Here is a 23969-nt window from a genome sequence, read left to right as displayed (position 1 = left end):
AAGGCCAACATTTAAATTATCTTTAAAGATAGCCTTTTGGTGTGTATTGTGAGGCATCAATATTTTATAAAATTAGAAACAAGTTTTTTCCTCATTGCAACTTGAATGCAACAAGTTTTTTCCTCATTGCAGCATACTGTTCTTAGTGATATGTAAATATGTATTTAATTTTTGTGTTGCTAATTACTGATGCACTTCAAATGCTGGATATAAAAAGAACCTGACAGTGTGTCTCTTAATCTGTCATTTTTATGAAGTCAGATGAGATCAGGTGAGTCTTACTTGGAGCAGTTTTCTCTCCTCAACCAGTTAATTGTACGATAGTAGTACTTTTAACAATTTAAATCCAACAATTGAAGATTACAGCTCTCTACTGCTGCTCTAACTGAAGAAATAAGTTTTCAAATACAAGTTATCTTTAATCTCTACTTTGGCAGTTCAGGGTTGGGTGGCTTAATTTTGTTTTGTTTTCCATTTCTGCATCTTTGATCAGCTGCTGACACTTTTTCTGTCTTTTTCTCCTGCTTGCATTGCATCTTGAGTAGAATTGTGGAACAAGCACCAGGAAGTGGCAAAGCAAAAAGCTTTGGAAAAATCGAGTAAGGATATGATAATTTAAGCACAGAAACCTGGCACTTCCCCAGCCTTCCCATAACTGCCAACTCCCCTAACCCTTTGAGTATCCATGCCACATGCACCATAGGGCAGACCAAGGAGGTCACTATTTCTTAAAGAAATCTAGTGCTGGGTTACACTGAACAACTCTTCTGACCAGGAAAGGAGAAAAATCTAATGGCTCCTCTATTCAAGCTTCAAAACCTTTCCTTATCACTTAATCTGAAATAGAGTTAGGCCAAGTTTCTTTTAGGAGCCTCTGAAGGTCTCAGCTATTTGTTTGCAACAAGGAGTGTTCTGTGGGGGAGGTTATGTCTTGTATTTCTCCAGAAATAGATTATGTTCGGCATGGTGTTTGTATCCCAAGTGAATGGTCCAAAATTATTAACAGCAATGATCAATTACTACAGATGAGGCAGTGTAACAAAACCTGTATTTATTGTTAACTGCTGGTGGGAAGCATGGTCAAGAATATAATTTTTCTGGGCATTTGGTCCTTAGATAGCACACTGTTCCTTGGATAGCAAGCTAGTGAAGACTTGCTTCAAGGTCCTGCAGTTTGTTTTCTCATTTGTCAGTGACCATAACAATTAGGTGCTCATTATAAACTTTTCCCCTAGAAGCATGTATTATGTGCCAAATAGCGGTTAAAAAGCTAATGTGTTTGTAGATTTGGTAGGGATATGGGACATATTACACATTATACTGTAGCTATAGTGTTGGGGTTGAGTAATTTGGAAGGAGAATTTCAGAGGAAACTGAGCTAGCAGGGAAAGGTTAAATGTTTTCTTTACCATTATTTCTTCTCAAAATGCCTCATTTCACATGCTCTTTGCAAAGGAAAATTAATATCAGGTTTTCTTTATGTTCAGCTACAATGTGTAATATGTAATAGGATACCACTAAATACTTGAATACTTGGGCAAATCTTTCAGATGTTACTATGAGTGATGTTTGGTAACATTTGTGCCTGGGCCTGTTCCTCATTAATGTAATCAGTGGGGTTAAAAAAAAAATGGCAAGCCTCTTTGTGACCACTAAGTTGCACTTACTTTCATGCATAGTAAATATTGTGAAAGTGAATATGGTTAGATTTCTGTAGAGAGGATAACTCTCAGTGGACTACTAGTTTTTAACAAAGGCTGCTTTCACACAGTGAGGATTCTTCATGTTGCTTTCATTGCTGTTAGAAATGCAGAGGCACGTGATGATGGAGCTTCGACATGTGAGAGTTTTCTGTGCACTTTCCTTATAACGTTTTTACATGTGGTCCACAGCAACTCCATCCACATTGGCTCTTAATGTGTGATCATCACAGCTGCTGTAGCAACCCCCCCCCCCTTGTTAATTACATATATTCTAGCAGGCACATTGAACTTATTTCTAGGAGGGCTGGATCTGACACAAATGGGACTGTGGGGTCAGGCCATGTGTGTCATAAAATGTAATGTGAGGTAGCAGATATATAAACTTTATAAAGGACACAGACAAACACAATTAAAGATGTTATGTTTTAACTTAAACTCTTAAAATATTTTGTTTAAAATGGAAAGGAGTAGTGGGATTGGGCAATGCAATTTTAAAAATAAAACATCAAGAAAAAGCACAAGTATAAAATGCTCTGAGCCTGGGAAAACAATGAAATGGCATTGTAAGCTTCTCCCCCTCCTCCCGCTACTTTGTTGACCAGGGTCTACCCAGATTGGGAGTGGCTCTCCAATGCAATATCCCCCTTTGGCTGTGCGTTCCCAGGTTAGAGTACTCACTAGGCACCAATTCTTTTTTTTTTAAAAAAGTTTTTAAAAGTTTATTTAAAATCAATAAATTTACACAGAACATAAATTGCAGTATATGAAGTAACTCAAACATGCAAGAGAAAATTATACAGATATGTAAGTGAAACCTTAATTCCATTAACAAAAATGGTAAGTTAAACTAAACATCAAAGAACTGAAGTTGGAAGATCTCTCTGCTTTAAATGCACAAGGGAAAAAATTGAATCAATCCACAAGTTGAATGGAAATTAAAAGATAAAAGTGAAGAGAGGAAGGGAAAAGGAATAAGATGAAGGAGGATATGAAAGGGAAAATAAATATAGATAGAATTGTTGATACCCACTCCTGTGCCCAGAAATATAGCATGAAGTGAGCATTGACTAATAAGTAAGAAAACAAAGAAGACAGTAAGAGGTAAGAATTAGAAGTGGATCACAGCCATCTGCAAGGGGCTGTAAGGTGGAAGTTTGTGTGAAGTGACATAATCGACGAACGGAAACCATTTATCTGAAAAGTGCGGATTTGTGTGAGGAAAGGAAGATCATAACAAACTATCTCTGATCTTTTCCATGATGAAATGTTCCCAGACTTTTGAGAGCCACGTAGTTGTCATAGGGGCTTTGGAAGCTTTCCAAAAATATGCAATGGAGGCTTTAGCAGCGACTAGGGGACTAGTGATCAAATCACAGCATATCTTTGGGATAGATAGAGAGTCCCACTGATTCAAGAATAAGAAGCCAGGCTGAAAGGTAATTCATAGGGGATGTGTTGAATTAGGTGAAGAACATCCTGCCAGAACTTCTGTACGAATGGGCACTCCCACCAATAGTGAGTGTATCTGCCAAGCTGTCCACATTTCCTCCAGCATAAGTAGGCACCAGTTCTCAGGTCCATTGAGCAGAGATAAGCTGGCTCCAAGCATCAACCCTTTATTTGCAAGGACACAACTCCAGGAATCATGAGCTTCAGCTGGCTATAGGAACACTGAAAGTGAAACTGATCCTCACTCTATTGAAACACACTGCATCACAGAAAGAGGTGCAAGGAAAACATAGAATGGATTTTCTATGAAGGTCTCTGGGTCCTATCTATCTGGGCACAGAGACCTTAATGAATTATCCACTCCACATTTTCTTTGCAGTTTTGCTTCCTGCTGCAGCTAGCAAAGACAAGTCAGAAATTTTGGCAGCCTTGGAGCTTCAAAGGGTGAGGACCGCAGAGGGAGGAGAGGGGAGAAAAGAGCCCCGCAGGACTGATTAAAGCCCTGGGTGGGCAATTCTGGGCCATAGGCTGGAGTTTTTATGCCCCTGCTCTATTGTGTTATTCTATTAAATAGATAAATAGTAATAGTTCATGTTAGCACTGTATATGTTATCAGGTTTTTAAGCAGGGTAGCCATCTTGGTCTGGAGTAGAAACGCTAGATCAGAGTCCAGTAGCAGTTTAGAGACCAACAAGATTTTCTGAGTGTAAATTTTCAAGATTCAAAGCTCCCTTTATCAGTTTTTGAAAAATCCTTAAAAAAAAACTGTCTAGCAGGAGACTTCCAGGGGAGGAAAATGTCGAGCTGAGCTGCTCCTCATAATGGGAGCAGGCTGGAACTTCTGTTTGGGATAGTGGAAGGCAAATTAATGCCTACTGCCTACTTTTCTCAGAGATTAGTCCAAGATATGCACAGGAAACTTTGAGGAGATTTACCGTGGCTAAAAGGGAGTTCCGGGGGGGGGGGCTTCTTTGAGGGGTCTCCGGGAAGAGTTGCATTTTCATCATCTGCAGAAGTTCTCAGAGTCATTTATTTGACATAAGCTCAACAGAATCCTAACCATCTTGGACATTGCTAAACATCTAAAGCTATGCAAGATGGGTGGGAACTTGGATAATTGGAAGAGAAGGTACAGATTACTATCTTTCACTCCGGGACTATTTACAATTTAATGGAGTAAATTTAAAAGGTGGGAAATGGAAATCTACAAAGCTTGGAAGAAGGGAAAAAGAGGTGAAATTTGGACTTTCTAAATATAAAGGACAGTGCTAAAAAGTGGAAAGGAATTTATTGTTTGATCTACTTGCGGTTTTGAAAAAAGAGCACCATCGTCACAGACCTGCAGCATATTCAAGCAAAACAGGAAGTATGTCAAGTATCGTGAGATCTCCTTACTAGTGTGAATGAGACTTTGTGGCAAGTAAACCAGGAAGTAGTGGATGGAAAACCTACTCTAGGAATACAATACCATTGAGAAATAGCGGCGCCATTGCTTGGAGGTTTTAAAACCTTTAAAATAAGGTTTTTAAAGTGTTCGGGACATTAAAAATTGTTGGGATTAACAGAAGAGGACAAGAAGATAAGTACTATTGGACATATTATTTGTGTGGACTTTAGAAGTTTTTAAAAGGGGAAAATTTTTTTAAGGGGCAGTAAAAAGTCGCGACCGCCATTTTGAAACATTAAAAAACTTTTTAAATAAATATCTTGACTTTGGGAGCTTGGAGGACGGCGAAATTAGGCTTATTATAAAAGGCAAGTCCTATTCTTTTGAATTTGATAATTGAATTTGAATTTGGTGAGGTCCAAATTTTTGCTGTTTTTTAAATGTCAGACCACAAGCAACCCCGTACAAGGGCTACTTCATTAGAAAAAATGCAGGACCAATTAGAAGCAATGGAGGCCAGAATGATGAGAGGTATGAGAGAGATAACTGAATCGAAAAAAGAAATTATTGAAGAGATTTAAAAAGATATGGAAAATCTCAGAAAGGAAACAGAGGAAACATCTAAGAAAGTGCAGGAGGTAGAAGGTAGAATGAAAGTATATGATTCTACCTTGTTGAAAATGTAAGAAAAAGTGACAATCCATGACTGCAAACTGATGGAGACTCAGATACGTCTGAGAGGAGTACCTGAAAAGGAAGATGGTGATCTAAAAGAATATATAATAAAAATAATTGCAGAATTTTTAGAGGAAGATCCTGAAGAGACTAATGTATGACTACATGTATAAAGTGAACTCACTTTATGCCAAGAAAAATAACTTACCAAGAGATGTTGTTATAAGATTTATGACAAAGGAAATGGTGGGAAGGATCATGAATAAAAACTTTGAAAAGACATTGATAGTGGGAGGCAGTAGAGTAAGAATTATGAAAGAGTTGCCAAGGCAAGTGATAAATGATAGAAGAACATAAAAAATTGACAGAAAAATTAAGAGATAATGGAATAAGATTTAGATGGATAATACCTGAAGATCTGAGCTTCGAACTTCAGGGAAAAAGAATCACAATTACAAATGCACAGGAAATGCGTAGATTTTATGAAGAAAATAAAGAATTTGCATCATGATGGATTACAGATTATTGTCTTGGAATGTAAATGGACTAAATTCACCACAAAAAAGAAGGGCAACATTTCATTAGATTAAGAAACAAAATTGTAATATAATTTGTTTACAAGAAGTGCATGTTAAACAAAAGGATTACAAATTTTTATGGAATAAACAATTGGGACTAGAATTTTTTTCATTGGCTGAACAGAAGAAAAGGGGAGTGATTTTTTATATTAAACAAGAATTGGAGCCAAAATTAGTGTTTAAAGATAAAGATGGGAGATTTGTAGTAGTAGAAACAATATTAAATGGAAAGAAAACGTTGTTATTGGGACTGTATGTGCCTAATCGTGCAAAGGATGCTTTTTTAAAAGACATTATACAACAGCTTGATGAACTGACCTATGAACAAGTTTTGATAATGGGAGATTTTAATGGAACAGTTAAGAACTCATTGGAGGGAAAAAAACAACAGTAAAGAAGTAAAACTGCCAGTCTTTTTTTGAATTAGTTAAACAAGAAGATCTAGAAGATATATGGAGGAAATTTAACCCTGAAGTTCGGGACTATACTTTTTTTTCAGCAAGACATAAAACTTTTTCTAGAATTGACATGTTGTGGGGAACTAAAGATTTAGGTCTTATAACAAGGAAAATAGAGATTTTACCTAAAATTGGGCTGACCATAACCCAATAATGTGGATTACAAAATTGTCCAAAAAGTTGAGAAGATGGAGATTGAATGAAGATTTGCTACAGAATAAAGAAACAGTGACATACCTAGAAAATGAAACTAAAGCTTTTTTCCAAATGAATGATAAAGAGGATATAGACTTTCAGATGGTCTGGGATGCTTATAAAGCAGTAATGAGAGGAATGTTAATTACTTTGAATAATAAGGACAAAAGAGTAAAAGAGAAACAGTTGTTGAATATTCAAAATGAAATAAAGAAAAAAGAAGGGGAGCTGAGAAAAAGGCCAGGGAAAAAGAAAATTATAAGGGAAATTACAATATTACAAACTCAAATGAGACATTTGTTAAATAAAGAAGTGGAATGGAGTTTGAAAAGATTGCAACAGAAAACCTTTGAGGGAGCAAATAAACCGGGAAAGTATTTGGCTTGGCAACTGAAAAAGAAGAGGGAAAATAATTAATAAAATTGTGGTAGATGGAAGAGAAGTGTTTACCCAAGAGGGAATAAAAAGAGAATTTTTTAAGTATTATGCCAAATTATTTAAAGGTGTTAAAATAAAGAAAGAGAAGATAGATGAATATCTACAAAAGATAAAAATAGAGCCCTTAACTGAAAATATGCAAAAAGTTTTGAATGATCCAACTGAAAAAATAGAAATTGAAGCAGCAATCAACGCAAGGAAAAATGGAAAAGCACCTGGGCCAGATGGATATACAGCTATATATTTTAAAACTTTTAAAGATGAGTTAATACCAAAATTGCAGAAGTTGATGAATACGATAAGAATAAAAGGGAAAATACCAAACACATGGAAGGAAGCTGTTATTTCGTTGATACCTAAGGAAGATAGAGATGTCACAAATGTAAAAAATTACAGACCAATTTTGCTATTAAATAATGACTACAAAACATATCTTTGCAGAGCGACTTAAACAGTATTTGATAAATTTTATAAAGGAAGATCAAGCAGGGTTTCTTCCCAAAAGGCAAATAAGAGACAATATTAGAACTGTTGTAAATATTGTAGAATATTATGAAAGACATCCAGAAAATGAAGTAGCATTATTCTTTGCAGATGCAGAGAAAGCATTTGACAATTTAAACTGGGACTTTATGTTTGCAGTAACGGAAAAAATAGAGCTGGGAGAAAGCTTTATAAGAATGATAAAAGCAATATATTCTGAAAAAAATGCAAGGTTATGTATAAATGCAGATCTTACAGAAGATATGAAGATTAGTAAGGTACTATACAAGGTTGTCCACTTTCACCATTGTTGTTTATAATGACTCTTGAAATATTATTTCTGCAGATCAAGAAGAAAAGATATAGGATTAAGAATAAAAAGATTTATTTACAAATACAGAGCTTTTGCTGATGATATAATGTTTATAAATGAAAACCCCATACAAATGACTCCTTTGCTGTCAGCTAAAATACAAGAATATGGGGAGCTGGCGGGACTTTGTATTAATAGAGAAAAATAAAATGAAAATATGCAAATAAACAAGCAACAAGAACTTCAGAGACGAATGGGTTGTGAAGTCACCTCCAAGGTAAAATATCTGGGGGTGGAGATAACAATGAAGAATATTGATCTGTTTAAAAATAATTATGAGAAATTATGGCGTGAAATGGATGAAGACATGCTAAAATGGAACAAGCTTAATTTGTCATTGTTGGGTAGAATAGCTGCAATTAAAATGAATATTCTACCAAGAATAATGTATTTGTTTCAAACTATTCCTATTGTGAAGGATAGTAAACAATTCGATAAATGGAGAAGAAAATTTCAGAATTTGTGTGGGCTGGGAAGAAACCAAGAATTAGAATGAAAATTTTGACAGATGCAAAAGAGAGAGGTAGATTTCAATTACCGAATTTAAAATTATATCAGGAAGCAGTTTGTTTAGTGTGGACAAAAGAATGGATAACGCTGTTAAACAAAAAGCTCTTAGTGCTGGAAGGTCATGGAAATAAATTTGGCTGGAAAAAAGAAGATGGACGTTTTTTTCTCTCACCATTATATAAGAAATAATTTGCTAAATACGTGGATGAAATATAAGAAGTATGAAGATGAGAGAAGACCTGACAGAGTAGTAGTAGAAGCGCTCACTGGGTAACTCTGGTCAGACCAGTCTCAGTTGCAGTTCTAAGGAAGACACTCACACAGACAGCCGTTTCAACAAACTGTATTGGGTTCAGGCAGATATCAGAGTCAAGAAGCAGTCCAATAGTCATACACTTGCATCCAATAAAGCCAGGCAGAAGTACAGATACACAGTCCAAGAGATTAGTCAATATACAGTCCACAGTCATCAATTCCAATATCCATCCAACAGTATGCCACGCTATATCCGTCCTTTCCTATCCCACACTGAACAGGTAGCTGGCTACTGCATTTCAAGTCGCCTTAGCCAATCCCATTCCAAATTGGTTAATGGGTCACACCTGATGACACTATAGCACCTGTACTCAAGGATGACACAACCTTTTGGCAGTTCCAATTCATCTTAAAGTAATAGGACACTGACAAGACCGTTATAGATAGTACCAGCTGAAGTAATAAAAATAACAGCTGAGATAGGTGAAGAAAAGTTGTTGTCATATAGTCAATTACTAAAAATACAAAGTGGCAAAATAGAACTGAAAACTGCTGAAGAGTTGAATAATAAATATGATTGGTTTCAAATGCAACAAATAAAGAGCTTGGTGGAGAATATTAAAACTGAAGGAATAAGGAAAGAGCAAATAGAAATGGAAAAAGTTCTGCTTGGAGACAATGCTAAATTAATTTCAAAAGTATATAACTTACTTTTACAATGGTCTACAGAAGATGAAGTAGTGAAATCTCAAATGATTAAATGGGCAATTAATGTAAATAAAGAAATACAGATGGAAACTTGGGAATATTTGTGGAAGAACTCTATGAAACTTTCAACATGTCAAAGTATTAAAGAAAACTGTTTTAAGATGATATATGACTCCTAAAAAATTGGCAAAGATGAATAACAAAATGCCAGACAGATGCTGGAAATGTAAAATACATGAAGGTTCTTTCTACCATATGTGGTGGACTTGTGAAAGAGCTAAAATGTTTTGGCAGATGATTCAGCAAGAGAGCTCTAAGATTTTGGGATATGAATTCAACAAAGTTGCAGAGACTTTTCTGTTGAGATTACAAATGGAAAAATTTCCAAAAGAAGATAGAACTTTAATCTGGTACTTGCTCTCAGCTGCTAGGACATTGTATGCGCAGTTGTGGAAGCAAGAAAAAATACCTGAGAAATGGGATTGGATTGTTAAAGTTATGACATGGAGTGAAATGGATAAGTTAACAAGAACTTTAAGAGACTATGATTTAGAAGTATTTAAGATGGAGTGGATGAAGTTCAGAAGATACGTAGAAAAAGAATGGAAAATAAAGGGACATTGGACAATTTTTGATAATGATTAACTAAAAGTGGGAGGAGGATATGAATTGGGGTTCTTATTGATTAGGGGTACCTTTTATAATGATGGTTTGAATAGAGTACACCGGCGGGGGTCAAGTAATGGGGGGAGGGGTAGGTAGAAAGTAATATATGGGATAGAGAAAAAGTAATTATTAATGTTATAAGAAATTGAATATATTGCCATATGTTACTAATAAAATTGTTTGAAACCAAAAAAAACCCCTGTCTAGCAGGAAAAATACTGCCTACTGACGTCTGACTGCAGGAAAAGGTCACAGATGTAGATGGGGTCCTTGTGGGGCAGGAAAAAGTGCACCATTCATTCCAGATGACATGCAAGCATACTTGAACTTAAGTCTTTCAACAATAAGAGGAAAGGAGGTTTGGGAAAGAGCATATTGTGAACAGCAAAAACCTAGGAACAGAATGATTGCAATGTGATGTCATGTGGAAGCTTCAGTTTAGAACTGAAGGTGAAGAAAAACTCCATGTGGAAGCAGTCTATTTGATGCATACAGTAAATTGGATTGGATTTATTTCGTCCTGGTGATAGGTTCTTTTACAGAATACTTGTTTTAAAAGAAAAGCATCAGTCAAGAACAGTTCAGGTATGCCAAATGTCTTAAAATTGAAGATTGTACTATGTGATTTTTCTGGGGAGTTATCAGTTCTGTAATTCCAGTTTTAATAAAGTGTATAGTTTTAAAAAATACTAAGATGGAGTAGAACAGACTTTGAACAAATTTCCCACATTCTGATAACAGAACCATTTAAATGTGTGCAGATATAGATTCCATTCTGCAACAAAATTTAACCAGCAAATGCACAGAAACTCCAATAGTGTAACTTAATTGCATAGCTGAATAATTATGTCCTCAGATACAAGTCTGATATCCTTTGTTAATTAGGTTATTTTCATTTTGAAGCTAGATTTTGTTTAATGCATGAACAGGGACTTTTGGCTTAGAGTAAGCAAGTATTTAAAGGTAGTTTTCATTTTGTTTCTGTGTGTGAATTTACTGATCAACCCAGCTGATATTCTGAATGGATTTGATGGAAGTATATTTTTAGTTGACCTTGGAGAGGAGTGGCAAGTGGTGTGCCTCAAGGATCTGTCCTGGGATCTGTTTTATTCAACACCTTTATAAATGATTTGGATGAAGGAATAGAGGGAATGCTTATTAAATTTGCCGATGATACTAAATTGGGAGGGATTGCAAATACAGTAGAAGACAGAAACAGGATACAGGATGACCTTGACAGGCTGGAAAACTGAGCTAAAACCAATAAAATGATAAATGTAAAGTTCTGCATTTAGGTAGGAAAAATCCAATGCATGGTTATAGGATGGGGGAGACTTGTCTTAGCAGTAGTATGTGCAAAAAGGATCTAGGGGTCTTAGTGGATCATACATTGAACATGAGTCAACAGTGTGATGTGATGGCCAAGAAGGCAAATGCAATTTTGGACTGTATCAACAGAAGTCTAGTGTCCAGATCACTTGATGTGATGGTATTGCTTTACTCTGCTCTGGTAAGACCTCACCTGGAGTATTGTGTTCAGTTTTGGGCACCACATTTTAAGAACGGGTCCAGAGGAGGGCGACGAAGATGGTGAGGGGTCTGGAGACCAAGTCCTATGAGGAAAGGTTAAAGGAGCTGTGCGTGTTTAGCCTGGAGAGGAGGCGGCTGAGAGGTGATATGATCACCATCTTCAAGTACTTCAAGGGCTGTCAGAGGATGGTGTGGAATTGTTTTCTGTGGCCCCAGAAGGTAGGACCAGAACAAATGGGTTGAAATTAAATCAAAAGAGTTTCTGGCTCAACATTAGGAAGAACTTCCTGACTGTTAGAGCAGTTCCTCAGTGGAACTGGCTTCCTCGGGAGGTGGTGGGCTCTCCTTCCTTGGAGGTTTTTAAACAGAGGCTAGATGGCCATCTGACAGCAATGAAGATCCTGTGAATTTAGGGGGAGGTGTTTGTGTGTTTCCTGCATTGTGCAGGGGGTTGGACTAGATGATCCTGGAGGTCCCTTCCAACTCTTTGATTCTATGATTCTATATATGCAAACATCCTGAATAAATTGACTGCTTGCTTTTCTCTGTATCTACAGTTTGGTTTGCAGCAGTGCCATGAGCAGTGAATGTCCCATTCACAGTGCTAAACTGAATCACAGTCAATCATAGCTTTCCATTATGATTAGAATTGTACATTTTAAATCTGTGATTAGGATATCGATCTATAGATTATTCCAGTTAAGGTAGTCACTGTTTTTGACTCATTAAAGGAATTTTAAAAAAACCTTATGGATTTTTAAATTTCATTTCTTTGCTTTCAAAAAAGCATTCGTAGCATCATCATGAGGAGGTATCTACATGCTATGCTAATATGTTGGAGGTATTGTTAAAATAGTGAAGTTAATGTTCTAAAACTAGTATTGATTTATTAAAATAATATTTTAAAACATTCCCTTTTTAAAATACATGTGAGCAGGTATATAATACCATTGGGATGAGCTAAACATTTTTCTTAATGGCTTCACCATTCATGAGTAATCTGGTCATGCCAAAATGCACACCAATAGTTGTTGATTCATGTGCATTATATCTATATATTATTTTTCCTTTTCTCTCTTTTGCTTCCACTTTCTCTCTTTCTGGCACTGGTGCTATCTAGTGATACTACTACTACACACAGTTACACTCAAACCTCCCAATTTCTAGTTTACCATATTTAATGGAATGTAGGATATTGCTGTAGAGTGCATAGAATTGCAGGATAACATGGCCTATACACATCCTAGATCTAGAACTTAAAAAAAAAATCCTCCAGCTGTTGGTCATGTGTCCCTGTTATGGAACTGTTGGCAGATATGGCTATGGCAGAAGCGTTGTGTTCAGTATCTTCTTCCTTCCAAGTTCTTAATGGTGACCTATGTACAGTCTGTAGCCTATTCTTTCCTGCCCCCTTACTCCTGTTGCACAGTGTTTTCTGAACCCTTCCAGATTCTGTCTCTCTTCTCACCCATTTTCTTTCTGTCTGTCATCTCATGGGGAAGATTAAGAATAGAGGGTGCATGAATGTACTAGCATTTAAAAATATTTTATTTATGAATGGAGTGGGTTAATGGATGCATGCCTTTACACCAGCTGAAACCTAAACTGGTTGTTTCACTTATGTAGTTGCAAACTCTGGAGAGTCATTTGTTGCATCTTTATTGTGACAAAGTAATGCTGTTGAGATACCCAGCTTGAAGCTCTTAATTTTCAGTACACATTATTGTTCTTGACTGGTTGGTTGGCCAACCTGTCATGTGTCTAATTAGTTAAGGGGGGGGGTCCAGCTTTTTCTGACAAAGATGCTACCAAGATACCAAGCAATATATTAATCTCCCCTCCCCCCCCCCCAAAAAAAACCCTGTTTCCAAGAGCAAAGGAAGTGGCTTTCCAGAGTCATGTAGTAACTGTTTGGCATGTATCAATGAGAATCCGTCTGACACGTGTTTTGTCTCCTCTCGTATTTTTTTCAAATGACTCAATTGTGTGTTTGCTTCTCATGTGAACTGACACATTTTATATAAGAGGGGCCTTGACCAGCAAAGTTAATATCGCTACGTGCTACTGGAAAAGCAGGAAAGTGCTCTGGTTCCTCCTCTTGGCCCTGCTTACTATGTGATCCTCAGTCTTCAAACCCTCCCTTATCATGTTAACGAGATATTTTTTCTTCTACTTAGGGTCAGAAGGTACAAAACATTTTTTTGATCTTGGAGAGACTGAGGAGAAGAAGTCACAAATCAGTGCAGACAGTGGTCTAAGTTTAACCTCCACTTCTCAGGTGAGTGCCCTTTTATTTATTGTTGAATGAAGTTCTCAAATTGCTGCTCATTTGGAGGTGAGGTAAGAGCTTGTAAGAATCCTCTTGACTGCAAAAGGTAGTCTTTTGTGTGAAATTCAGCTTGGAAGAAGCATTGAAATTCCTGTGACATTCTCAAATCTGTGAATTTCTTGTTGCTGATGCTGGGCAGTTAGAAATCATTTCTTAGTAGACTAGCTCCAAATGAATTGCCTTGACCGTGTGTCCAAACTGAAATGGGAAATACCTAATGTGAATTATATTTCTTCCCATCTATTTGTGGCTTCAGAAGAGTGATCTGGACTCTGTGGCCAGCGTGGGACCTGCTGTTATGATCCGAAGCACCAGCCAAGATTCTGAAGTTAGCACAGTGGTAGGGCATGGCCAGAGTGCAATGCTGAGGCTTGATCTGAGCAACTCTTTTCAAGCCTGTTTGTGTGCATGCACTGTTTTCTAGTTGTGGATGCTGATGTTGCTCAGTGTGTGTTTGGCATATACTGTCCCCTCCTCCAGTTTTAAAGTGTGTCCTTGAACTGTACATGGTCTTGTTTAGCATACCATGTCTCTCTACAGTTTTGCAATGTGTGCTTATCTGTATTTTTTGTGTTTGTATTGTGACACTGTTGCCATTTAGATTAGGGAGAAAGCTTCAAACGGTCAATTTTTTCAAGGACTTTTAATTTACATATAATAACCTTGACTTCCTTTGTGTTGTGTGTTTTGTTTTTAAACATTAATATCTTAGAACAATTCAAATGGAAATACCATAGCTGGTTTACTTGCTCTTCATTTTGACCCGTACATATAATTAGGAATATGCCTATTTAAGCCAAAGTGGCTTAAACAGTTTGCTGACAGAAAACATAATTTCTGCATACAGAATATTAAAGGGTAATGGCTGGACATATTGTCTTTTAAAATTTTATAGAGGCTGGATTCATATGATTGGAGTATCTATAGGAGTATCAATAGTAGGTTTGTTAGTGTGCTCAAGGCTCACAAGGGATTGTGTAGAACTATTTATTAGCTGACTGAACATGTGTTCCATGACATGCTGTACTCAGGACGCCCAGTTTCAGGCATTCACAATTATCTTTCCCCCAATAGTTGTAAATGGTGGGGGCTTCTAGTCTAGCCAATCTCTCTCAGTTGGAGAATTTACAAGCAGCTCTGCATGCTCCTGCAGGTGAACCCCCCCAAACCCCCCCCCAAAAAACAAAACAAAACAACAACACCTTTCCATGGATTTTGAAGGTTTGAATTGCTGCAAGTTTTTACTGAATAATCACTGATAACTTTGGAATTCACAGTTCTTCTGGATTAGTTTTTCTAGACTTTGCACTGGGTAATGATGAAAAGTCAGAGGAAGAAAGTCATTTGGTTAAACGAGGCCTTGGAGTCAAGCAGAGAGAATAAATAAGCAAACACATTCAAGGAAGAGTGGAGTTTAATTATTTTTTAACAATATTCCTGCTCTCCACAAGTGCGGAAAGAAAATAAATAGAAATCCCATTTCTTTTTGGGAAGTGATTTTTTTTAAAATTTGAGTCTAATCTGTGCCAGGGTAATGGTGCAGAAAGGCACAAACATACCTCACAAGATCCCCCCCTCCTTTGTGCAGGGGGAACATTAGCATTTTGGTACAGGATGAAAATAATACCCTATTTTCCCCAAACAAACAAATTATCTCCCTAAATATTTTTTTTATTTCTCTGTGCCAACACTCTAGTGCAAAGGGAAAAAAAATTATAAAGAAAATTTGATTCCCCTCTCCACAAGATGCAGTGTCTGTGTATGTATCTATTCATTTTAGGGGAAAGGTGTGGGAGGGGGCTGCTCAGTATATGAACCAAGCCTAAGAAAGAGTAAAATACCAGTCAAAGCATTGAATGTGGTTGTGACACCTGGTATCTTAAATTGTCCTGCTGGGCCTAAATTTATTTAGTGTATTGTTCTGAAATATTAACATTCTGTGGATCTGAGTTCTTCCTAACATTTTCACAAGAGAAAAGGTATGGCTCATCAGTTCTAATTATTACCACTTCTGATAATATCGTGTTGTAACTTTTAAACAAGAATCTAACATCTGCCCTTCAAATGACGTATTCCATTCTAGGATTAATTAGGCTAGATTCTTTTTGTGCCATGGCCCAGGACAGATGTTTCTTACATTTTTTTTTATTATGATGGACTGTTTGAGACCTTGTCAATTTGAAACTGAATAAACATTATGTTTCATGGTGATTGTTAACATCTCTTAGTAAATGGCCAGACAGTATAAACTGTTTGTTTTTTCTCTTCAGGTGAGCAACAGCTCTGGGGAGACACTAGGAGCAGACAGCGACTTAAGCAGCAATGCTGGTGATGGCCTTGGTGGGGAGAGTGGACGAAATCTGGCAGGATCACGAGGCACTGTATCAGACAGTGAAATCGAGACAAACTCCGCTACTAGCTCTATCTTCGTAAGAACTTGCTTGGTTTTTGTACTGCTCCCAGCGGAATGTATAGCTAGATAGCTGCCTTGTACCTTTAAGATAGAGCGTTATGGGGGATGTAGCTTGGTTAGTCCTTAGGTGCGGTACTCACAGATGGGCTTTCTCATTGGTTCAGATGAGCTCCTTTTCATCTACTGTAGTTGCCAGGGAAAAGTAACTTCTTTTCTTTGTTCACAAGTTCTTCTTATGGCAAGCAAGAGGCACAGAATCAGTGTCACGGCTGGGGCCGGGTCAGGCAAAGTCCAGAGGCAGTCCGAGGTCTGTAGCCAGTAAGCAGGAGGGTCTGAGGCGCCAAATCCAAATCAGTGTACAAGTATCGCAGGTCCGAGGTCCAGAAGCCGAGGTCAGGGAGTCCAGAAGTCAAAAGCCAAAGTCAGGGAGTCAGGAACCAAAGTCAAGCCGGAGTGGATGCTAGGATGTCAGGGAGATGACTAGTTGCTTCCACAAAGCCTCCTCCCAAAGCCCACAGCTATATAGCCCTCTGCTGGCTGTTGCCCGTTTGGGCTAATTGCTGGCTCAGGGAGGCAGCCAGGATCCTGTCATAACTCAAGCATCCTTGCTCTTAGGAGGGCCAGAATCCTCTCAGAACTCAGGGCTCAGGGAGCGTCTTGCTTGTGAGCGTGCCGCCCTCCTCCGATCCCTGAGGTCCTGCCGGAGGCGGTCACGCACACGAGCCACCCGAGAGGGCGAGGCAGGGGGGCTGGGATCTTCTCCAGCAGGAGGCAGGGGCACTGGTGCAGGTGGCAGGGGCACAGTTTCCTCGTCAGACTCAACTTCCTCTGCAGGGTCCCCAGCACCCATGACACTATCCCCCCCCCCCAGGGCCCCCCTCCGTCGAGGGACCTGGAAGGTCGGGGTGGTCGTTGTGGAACCGGTGCACCAAGTCCGGGGCATGAAGATTGTCCTCGGGCTCCCAAGACCGGTCTTCTGGGCCATATCCCTCCCAGTCCACCAGGTATTGGAGGCCTCCACGATGGTACCGGGAGTCCAGGATCTGGCGCACCTCATATTCTTCCTCGTCATCCACCAACACCGGTGGTGGCGGCGGTGGGCAAGGAGGCCGAGCTGGGTCAGGGGGTGCAGCTGGAACAAGGAGGGAGCGATGGAACACAGGGTGAATGCGGAGGTGGGGTGGCAACTGGAGCCTGAAGGCGACGGGGTTTATTTGGTCCGTGACGGGGTAGGGTCCAATGAACCGCGCATCCAGCTTGTGAGACCGACCAGGCCGGCGCAGGTAGCGAGTTGAGAGCCACACCTGATCCCCTGGCTGGATTGGGGGGCCTTCCTGCCTCTTCCGGTCCGCAGCCAGTTTATAGGCTTCCTTGGCCCGCTGTAGCTGCTCCCGGAGCAAGTCTTGGCTGGCGCGGAGTTCTTGCAGGTAGGCCTCGACGGCGGGGACATTCGTGGGTGGCAGGATCGCCGGGAAGAACCGAGGGTGGTACCCGTAGGTTGCAGCAAACGGGGTCATTTGGGTGGACGAGTGGACCGCGTTGTTGTATGCAAACTCCGCTAGAGGCAACAGACTGGTCCAGTCGTCCTGCTGGTAGCAGGTGTAACAGCGGAGATATTGCTCTAGCGTGGCATTGGTGCGCTCTGTCTGACCATCAGTCTGTGGGTGGTAGGCTGAGGACAGGTGCACTCGAGTACCCAGGCTGGAATGGAGGGCTTGCCAGAACCGAGAGGAGAACTGGGGGCCCCGGTCTGAGATCAGGTGGGCTGGAAGTCCGTGCAGACGAAAGATGTGTTGCAGGTAGAGCTGGGCTGTCTCCTGAGCTGTGGGAAGTTTCGGACACGGAATGAAGTGGGCCATCTTGGTAAATAGGTCGACGACCACCAAGATGCAAGTCTGACCTTTGGATCGTGGGAGTTCTGTAATGAAGTCCATCGAGATGGTGTCCCAGGGTCCTGAGGGTGCGGGCAAGGGCTGTAACAACCCCGAGGGTTTGGCCGGGACGTCTTTGGCCCGCCGACAGACATCACAGGAGCTGACATAGCGGGCAACATCGGAGCGCACTCGTGGCCACCAGAATTCTCGCGTCAGCAAGTGGGTGGTCTTATGCTGTCCAAAGTGCCCGGCGGGTAACGAGTCATGAGTCAGGCGTAGCACTTCTGCCCGCAAGGGCCCGGGCGGCACATAGAGGCGTTCGCGGTGTAGCAAGAGACCGCCTCGAGTCGTGAACTCGCCTGCTGAGTCGTCTTGGAGTGCCTGGAGGTGTTGCTGGACCCAGGGATCGTTGGCCTGGCTAGCACGAATGTCCTCCACGAGTGTGGGTGAAGTGGAGGTGGCTGCAAATACTGAGGGCAGCAGGATGGGAGCAGCGGGCGCGGCCTCAGTTGAAGCAGGGGCGTATTCCGGTTTCCGGGACAGCGCGTCTGCTTTCCGGTTCTGGGTATGGGGGATGTAGGAGATCCGGAAGTCAAAGCGAGAGAAGAATAGGGACCACCGGATCTGGCGCTGGTTGAGACGGCGGGTGGTCTGGAGGTGCTCTAGGTTCCGGTGGTCAGTGAGCACTTGAACAGGGTGGCGAGCCCCTTCGAGGTAGTGCCTCCAAACCTCAAAAGCCGCCTTGATCGCGAGCAACTCCCTCTCCCAGATGGTATAGTTCCTTTCCGCAGCCGTGAGCTGGCGCGAGTAATAGGCGCAGGGCTGGAGTGGCTGAGACGGCTCCTCGCGCTGGGACAGCACTGCTCCCAGGGCCACGTTGGAGGCATCAGCTTCCACCGTAAAGGGAAGCTGGGGGTCAGGGTATCTCAGGAGTGGCCCGGTGGCAAAACGGGTCTTCAGGGTGGAGAAGGCGTTATCGGCCTCTGGGGACCAGCAGAAGGGTTCTTTGGGGCGGAGTAGTTGAGTCAGGGGTGTTGTCAGGGAGGCATAGGCCGGGATGAATTGCCGATAGTAGTTGGCAAAACCAAGGAATCGCTGCAGGTCTTTGCGATTCTGAGGAGCCTGCCAGGTCAGGACCGCTTCTACTTTTTTCGGGTCCATGAGGATCCCTTGCGGGGACACAATGTGACCGAGGAACTCGACAGAGCGCAGGTCGAAGTCGCACTTCTCCAGCTTGGCGTAGAGGCCATGGGTTCGTAGGCGCTGCAGGACCTGGCGGACGTGCTCGGCGTGCTGGGCAGGATTGCGGGAGTAAATTAGAATGTCATCTAGATATATGATTGCGAAGCGGTCGAGCAGGTCCCGGAATATGTCGTTCATGAACCTCTGGAAGACAGCGGGGGCGTTGGTCAATCCGAAGGGCATCACCAGGTGCTCGTACTGCCCGTACCGGGTCCCAAATGCGGTCTTCCATTCGTCTCCAGGTCGTATGCGCACCAAATTGTATGCTCCACGGAGGTCCAGCTTGGTATAGATTTGGGCCCCCTTTAAGCGATCCAAGAGTTCAGGGATCAGTGGTAGAGGGTACCGGTCGCGGATGGTGATCTTGTTCAGGGCCCGGTAATCATTGCACAGCCGGAGCTCCCCACTTTTCTTCTTCACGAAGAGGACTGGAGCAGACAGGGGAGAGGTTGAGGGTCGGATGAAGCCGCGTTTCAGGTTCTTATCTAGGAAGTCTCGCAGAGCGGCCAACTCAGGCTCCGACATTGGGTACAGACGCCCCACCGGGAGTGGTGCCCCAGGTACCAAGTCAATGGCACAGTCATAGGGCCGGTGAGGGGGAAGCTGATCCGCTCCCGTCTCTTCGAAGACATCGGCGAAATCCGCATACTTCTGAGGGAGCTGAGGACCACCACTCGGGATGCCAGCTGCCAGAGTGGTGGGAGGAGTCAGATGGGGGCATGGGTCTTGGAAACGTAGTTCCTGCTGGGCCCAGTCCACGATGGGGTTGTGCAGCTTCAGCCAGGAAAGGCCCAGAATCAGTGGGAAGCGAGGCATGCGGGCGACATTAAACTGCAGCTGTTCTTGGTGCTGCTGGACGTGGAAGGTGATGGGACAGGTCTCCTGGGTGACAGGCCCAGAACGGAGGAGGCGCCCGTCAATAGCCTCCACCAGCGACGGAGTCTCTTTTGTCTGCACCGGGATCTGGTGCTGTTTTACAAAGGCGGCATCTATAAAACAGTGGGCTGCTCCCGAGTCCAGCATGGCATACACGAACAGCCAGCGTTCGTCAGGCAGACGGAGTTTGACTGGTAGCAGGAACGGGCCCGGGGTATCAGCCCGCTGTTCGGAGGACCCAGCTAGTCGCCCCAGGCTGGGGGGTCCACTTACGCCTGGGGCTGCCCTTTTGGCGGCGGTGGCGGTGAAGGCCCGGGTATCTGATGCTTAGCAGGGCAGCCAGAGGCATAGTGGCCTGCCGTGCCGCAGTAGAGGCACAGATTCTGTGTGCGGCGTCTGGCCTTTTCCTCTGGGGTCAGGCAGGGTCGAGCAGCTCCAAGCCGCATAGGCTCGTCCTCGGCGCTGGTACGAGCTGAGGATGGGCGAGGAGCCAAGTGGCACGGCGCAGGGAGCTGGCGCCCTCTGGTCTTGGCTTGGCGGCGACTTTCCAGGCGGCCATCGATGCGGAGGCAGAGGGTGATAAGTTGTTGAAGCGTGGGTGGTGGCTCCACCTTGGCTAGTTCATCCAGGACCTCCTCTGCCAACCCCTCGGTAAACTGGTCCATCTGGGCAGCCTCATTCCATGCCAAGTCTTGGGCCAGGAGCTTGAATTCGGTGGCATACTGAGCCACCGAGGATTTGCCTTGTTTCAGTGCCCTGATCTTCCGGTTGGCTGTGGCTGCTTGGACTGGGCTAGAGAAAGCAGCAGACAGGTGGGCCTCAAACCCTTGGTAATTAGTTAGTAGGGGAGAGGATGCGACCAGCAAGGGTGTGGCCCATTTGGCCGCCTGCCCCTTTAACAGACTGATGATGAAACACACCTTTGTCTTGTCATTGAGGAAGTCCCGTGCTCTCAGTTCAAAGTACAGCCGACACTGTGCTAGGAAGGCAGGAAATTCTTCCACGGCACCCCCAAATCTGTCAGGTGGGGAAACTGGGCACTTGGCTGGAGCACTGGCCGCAGGTTGTTGCTGCAAGTGCACTACTGCCTGTGTTAGCTGCTGTACCTGGGCTTGGAGCGCAGCCAGTAGTTCTGTGGTTTCACTTGCTTCAGCATCCATCCTGTGGAGTGGGTGTTTGTCTGGTGGAAGCAATCTGTCACGGCTGGGGCCGGGTCAGGCAAAGTCCAGAGGCAGTCCGAGGTCTGTAGCCAGTAAGCAGGAGGGTCTGAGGCGCCAAATCCAAATCAGTGTACAAGTATCGCAGGTCCGAGGTCCAGAAGCCGAGGTCAGGGAGTCCAGAAGTCAAAAGCCAAAGTCAGGGAGTCAGGAACCAAAGTCAAGCCGGAGTGGATGCTAGGATGTCAGGGAGATGACTAGTTGCTTCCACAAAGCCTCCTCCCAAAGCCCACAGCTATATAGCCCTCTGCTGGCTGTTGCCCGTTTGGGCTAATTGCTGGCTCAGGGAGGCAGCCAGGATCCTGTCATAACTCAAGCATCCTTGCTCTTAGGAGGGCCAGAATCCTCTCAGAACTCAGGGCTCAGGGAGCGTCTTGCTTGTGAGCGTGCCGCCCTCCTCCGATCCCTGAGGTCCTGCCGGAGGCGGTCACGCACACGAGCCACCCGAGAGGGCGAGGCAGGGGGGCTGGGATCTTCTCCAGCAGGAGGCAGGGGCACTGGTGCAGGTGGCAGGGGCACAGTTTCCTCGTCAGACTCAACTTCCTCTGCAGGGTCCCCAGCACCCATGACAATCAGTCTCTTTCTATAGTTAGTCTGATATGTTTGGATTCATAAGTATGAGCTGCTTCATTCACCAGCAGCCCTAATGTGAATGACTGAATCTTGGATGCAAGGAGAAATAAAGTGATGTGAAAGTATTTGACTGATTTGTTAGCTGCTTACTGTGCTGAAGCTATTAGAAGCCTGTGAATAGGCCTCTTTCAGTGGGGGAAGTCATCCACAGTGGTTAGGTCATGCCCACTCTCGCTCCATGCTGGGCTATGCAGATTTTTTGGCGTGCCTTCCAGGACCCAGGGAGTGCCCTTTCCTTTCCAGTGTGAATTGCCCTGCCGCTTCAGCAGATCATATGAGCTGAGCTCCTATTCCCATAAAAGTAAACCTAATTACCACAATGGAAGAGAGTTCTTCAAAAAAGACCCTATACATGAGGTCAGGAAGGAAGAAGGACCAACATAAGGAAGAATCTCCGGATGCAAGGGAAGGGTGCTTTGGTCTTGGGGATGGCTGAAGGAGCAGGCAGGAAGGGCACACCAACTTCCTCTCAAACTCCTATTACACACCAGAAGGGTATCCCTACTGGAACAAGCTGAGGCCACACCAGCAGGGGCAAGCCATGCAGCTCCCAGCCTCTCAGCTATATACCTGCCACATTGAGCAGAGACAACCATGCCTACTGGTGAGACTGCTTCTTACCCTTATCTGGAAGGGGTGCCTGGGAGTTCATTTGCCGTGCTGGACCCCAGGGTAGACAATTTCCTCCTGGGTGGTCTCTCTGTGGGACAGAATTCCCAGCTGCTGCCTGGGCCTACTGGGGTCTCAGGAGCTGCAGATATGGCATCGGTTCCAGTTTTTAAATCAGCTAGCTGCTGATTGGTGGGCCTAAGCTTGGAGAGCAGGCTGGTAAGCTCCTCCCTCCCCTTAAGTCACTTGCATTCTAGTGGAGACAGGAGAGAGCAGCCATGCAGCAATCCATAGAAAGAAGGGAATTGTCTCGAGGCACAGGAAGGGAGACTAGTTCATACAGACGTCACAGCTCCTCTGCATCACATTCATCCCTTAACTCCAGTGCAGGGCCCAGCATTTCCCTGTCAAACAGGCAATGCAAGAACAAACCCTCAAGCCCTAGAAAATGTCCCAGATCACATTCAGAGGAGGACTCCTCTGCCTCTATTGCACCTCCCAACAAAACAACCCAACAAATGGGAAAGGCAGTTTGACAAGAAAGAGTCAAACAGAGATACCACCAGGTTACTTCAATTATGGTACTGTCTGAAAAGGAAGAGGGGGAATGGTCAGGGGAGGACTCAGAGAAGAAAGACACTTCATCCAGATTATTCCAACCTGAGCATGTCCAATGCCTTCTGAAGAAAGTAGTCTCCACCCTCAACTATTCTTCAGATAACATAGAACCCCTGGCACTTCTAACCTAGATATCCATGGTTTCTAAAAACCACCAAGCCGCCCTTCCAGTGTGTCCCTTTCCAGAAACTTTTGACACAGCTCTCAAGGCAGAGTGGGCAGTCCCAGGAAGTGGTGCTTCCCTGGAGGCCTCTATTAATTTTTTTTTACACTCTGCCTAAAGATACTATGAAGGACCTGAAAATTCCACTGGTGAATGCTTCAGTGGTAGCTTTGCATTCTCGAGTAGTTATTTCAAGAGATGGGAACAACATCCTTAAAGATCTTGTGGACTGCAAAAATGGAGCAGTTCTCAAACTATCCCATGAAGCTTCATCATTAGTGATTGGAGCATCAGCTGTTCTTAGCAGTTTCTCAAGGGCAATTATTATTTGGTCAGATGACTTGAGAGCCTGATCCCTTGGTACTTATGAGGACATTGCTAAAAATCAAAAGAGCTGCCCAGTTTACAGCAGATGCCTTACTGGACACTATCCAATTTGGGGGCAGAGCTCAGGTGGCTAATATTGTGACTTGAAGGAATCTTTGGTTAAAACAATGGAAAGCAGATCCACTTTCCAAATCAGATGTGTCCACAGAGAAGTTTGCTGGCAGACTTTTATTTGGGGAAAACTCTCTAAACTGGGTGTT

The 23969-nt window shown here is 43.0% G+C and overlaps 1 protein-coding gene across 43 annotated transcripts in view; it reads left to right on the top strand.

Moving 5' to 3' along the window:
• MADD (MAP kinase activating death domain) overlaps positions 1-23969 on the top strand; it is a 137271-nt gene that overhangs the window by 56304 nt on the left and 56998 nt on the right. For 12 of the 43 annotated variants that reach the window (XM_060261675.1, XM_060261670.1, XM_060261660.1 and 9 more), the window contains 3 exons: positions 13586-13686; positions 13994-14077; positions 16008-16166. In XM_060261675.1, the coding sequence (XP_060117658.1) occupies positions 13586-13686; positions 13994-14077; positions 16008-16166 (344 nt within the window). Of the gene's footprint in view, positions 1-545; positions 600-13585; positions 13687-13993; positions 14078-16007; positions 16167-23969 lie in introns of all 43 variants that reach the window. The other 31 variants (XM_060261652.1, XM_060261642.1, XM_060261638.1 and 28 more) reach the window with 5 other exon arrangements.

The sequence above is a fragment of the Heteronotia binoei genome, chromosome 21 (genome assembly GCF_032191835.1).
Source record: "Heteronotia binoei isolate CCM8104 ecotype False Entrance Well chromosome 21, APGP_CSIRO_Hbin_v1, whole genome shotgun sequence".
Taxonomy (NCBI): domain Eukaryota; kingdom Metazoa; phylum Chordata; class Lepidosauria; order Squamata; family Gekkonidae; genus Heteronotia; species Heteronotia binoei.
Note: the sequence above shows the minus strand (reverse complement) of the source record. Positions and strands in the feature narration are given on the sequence as shown.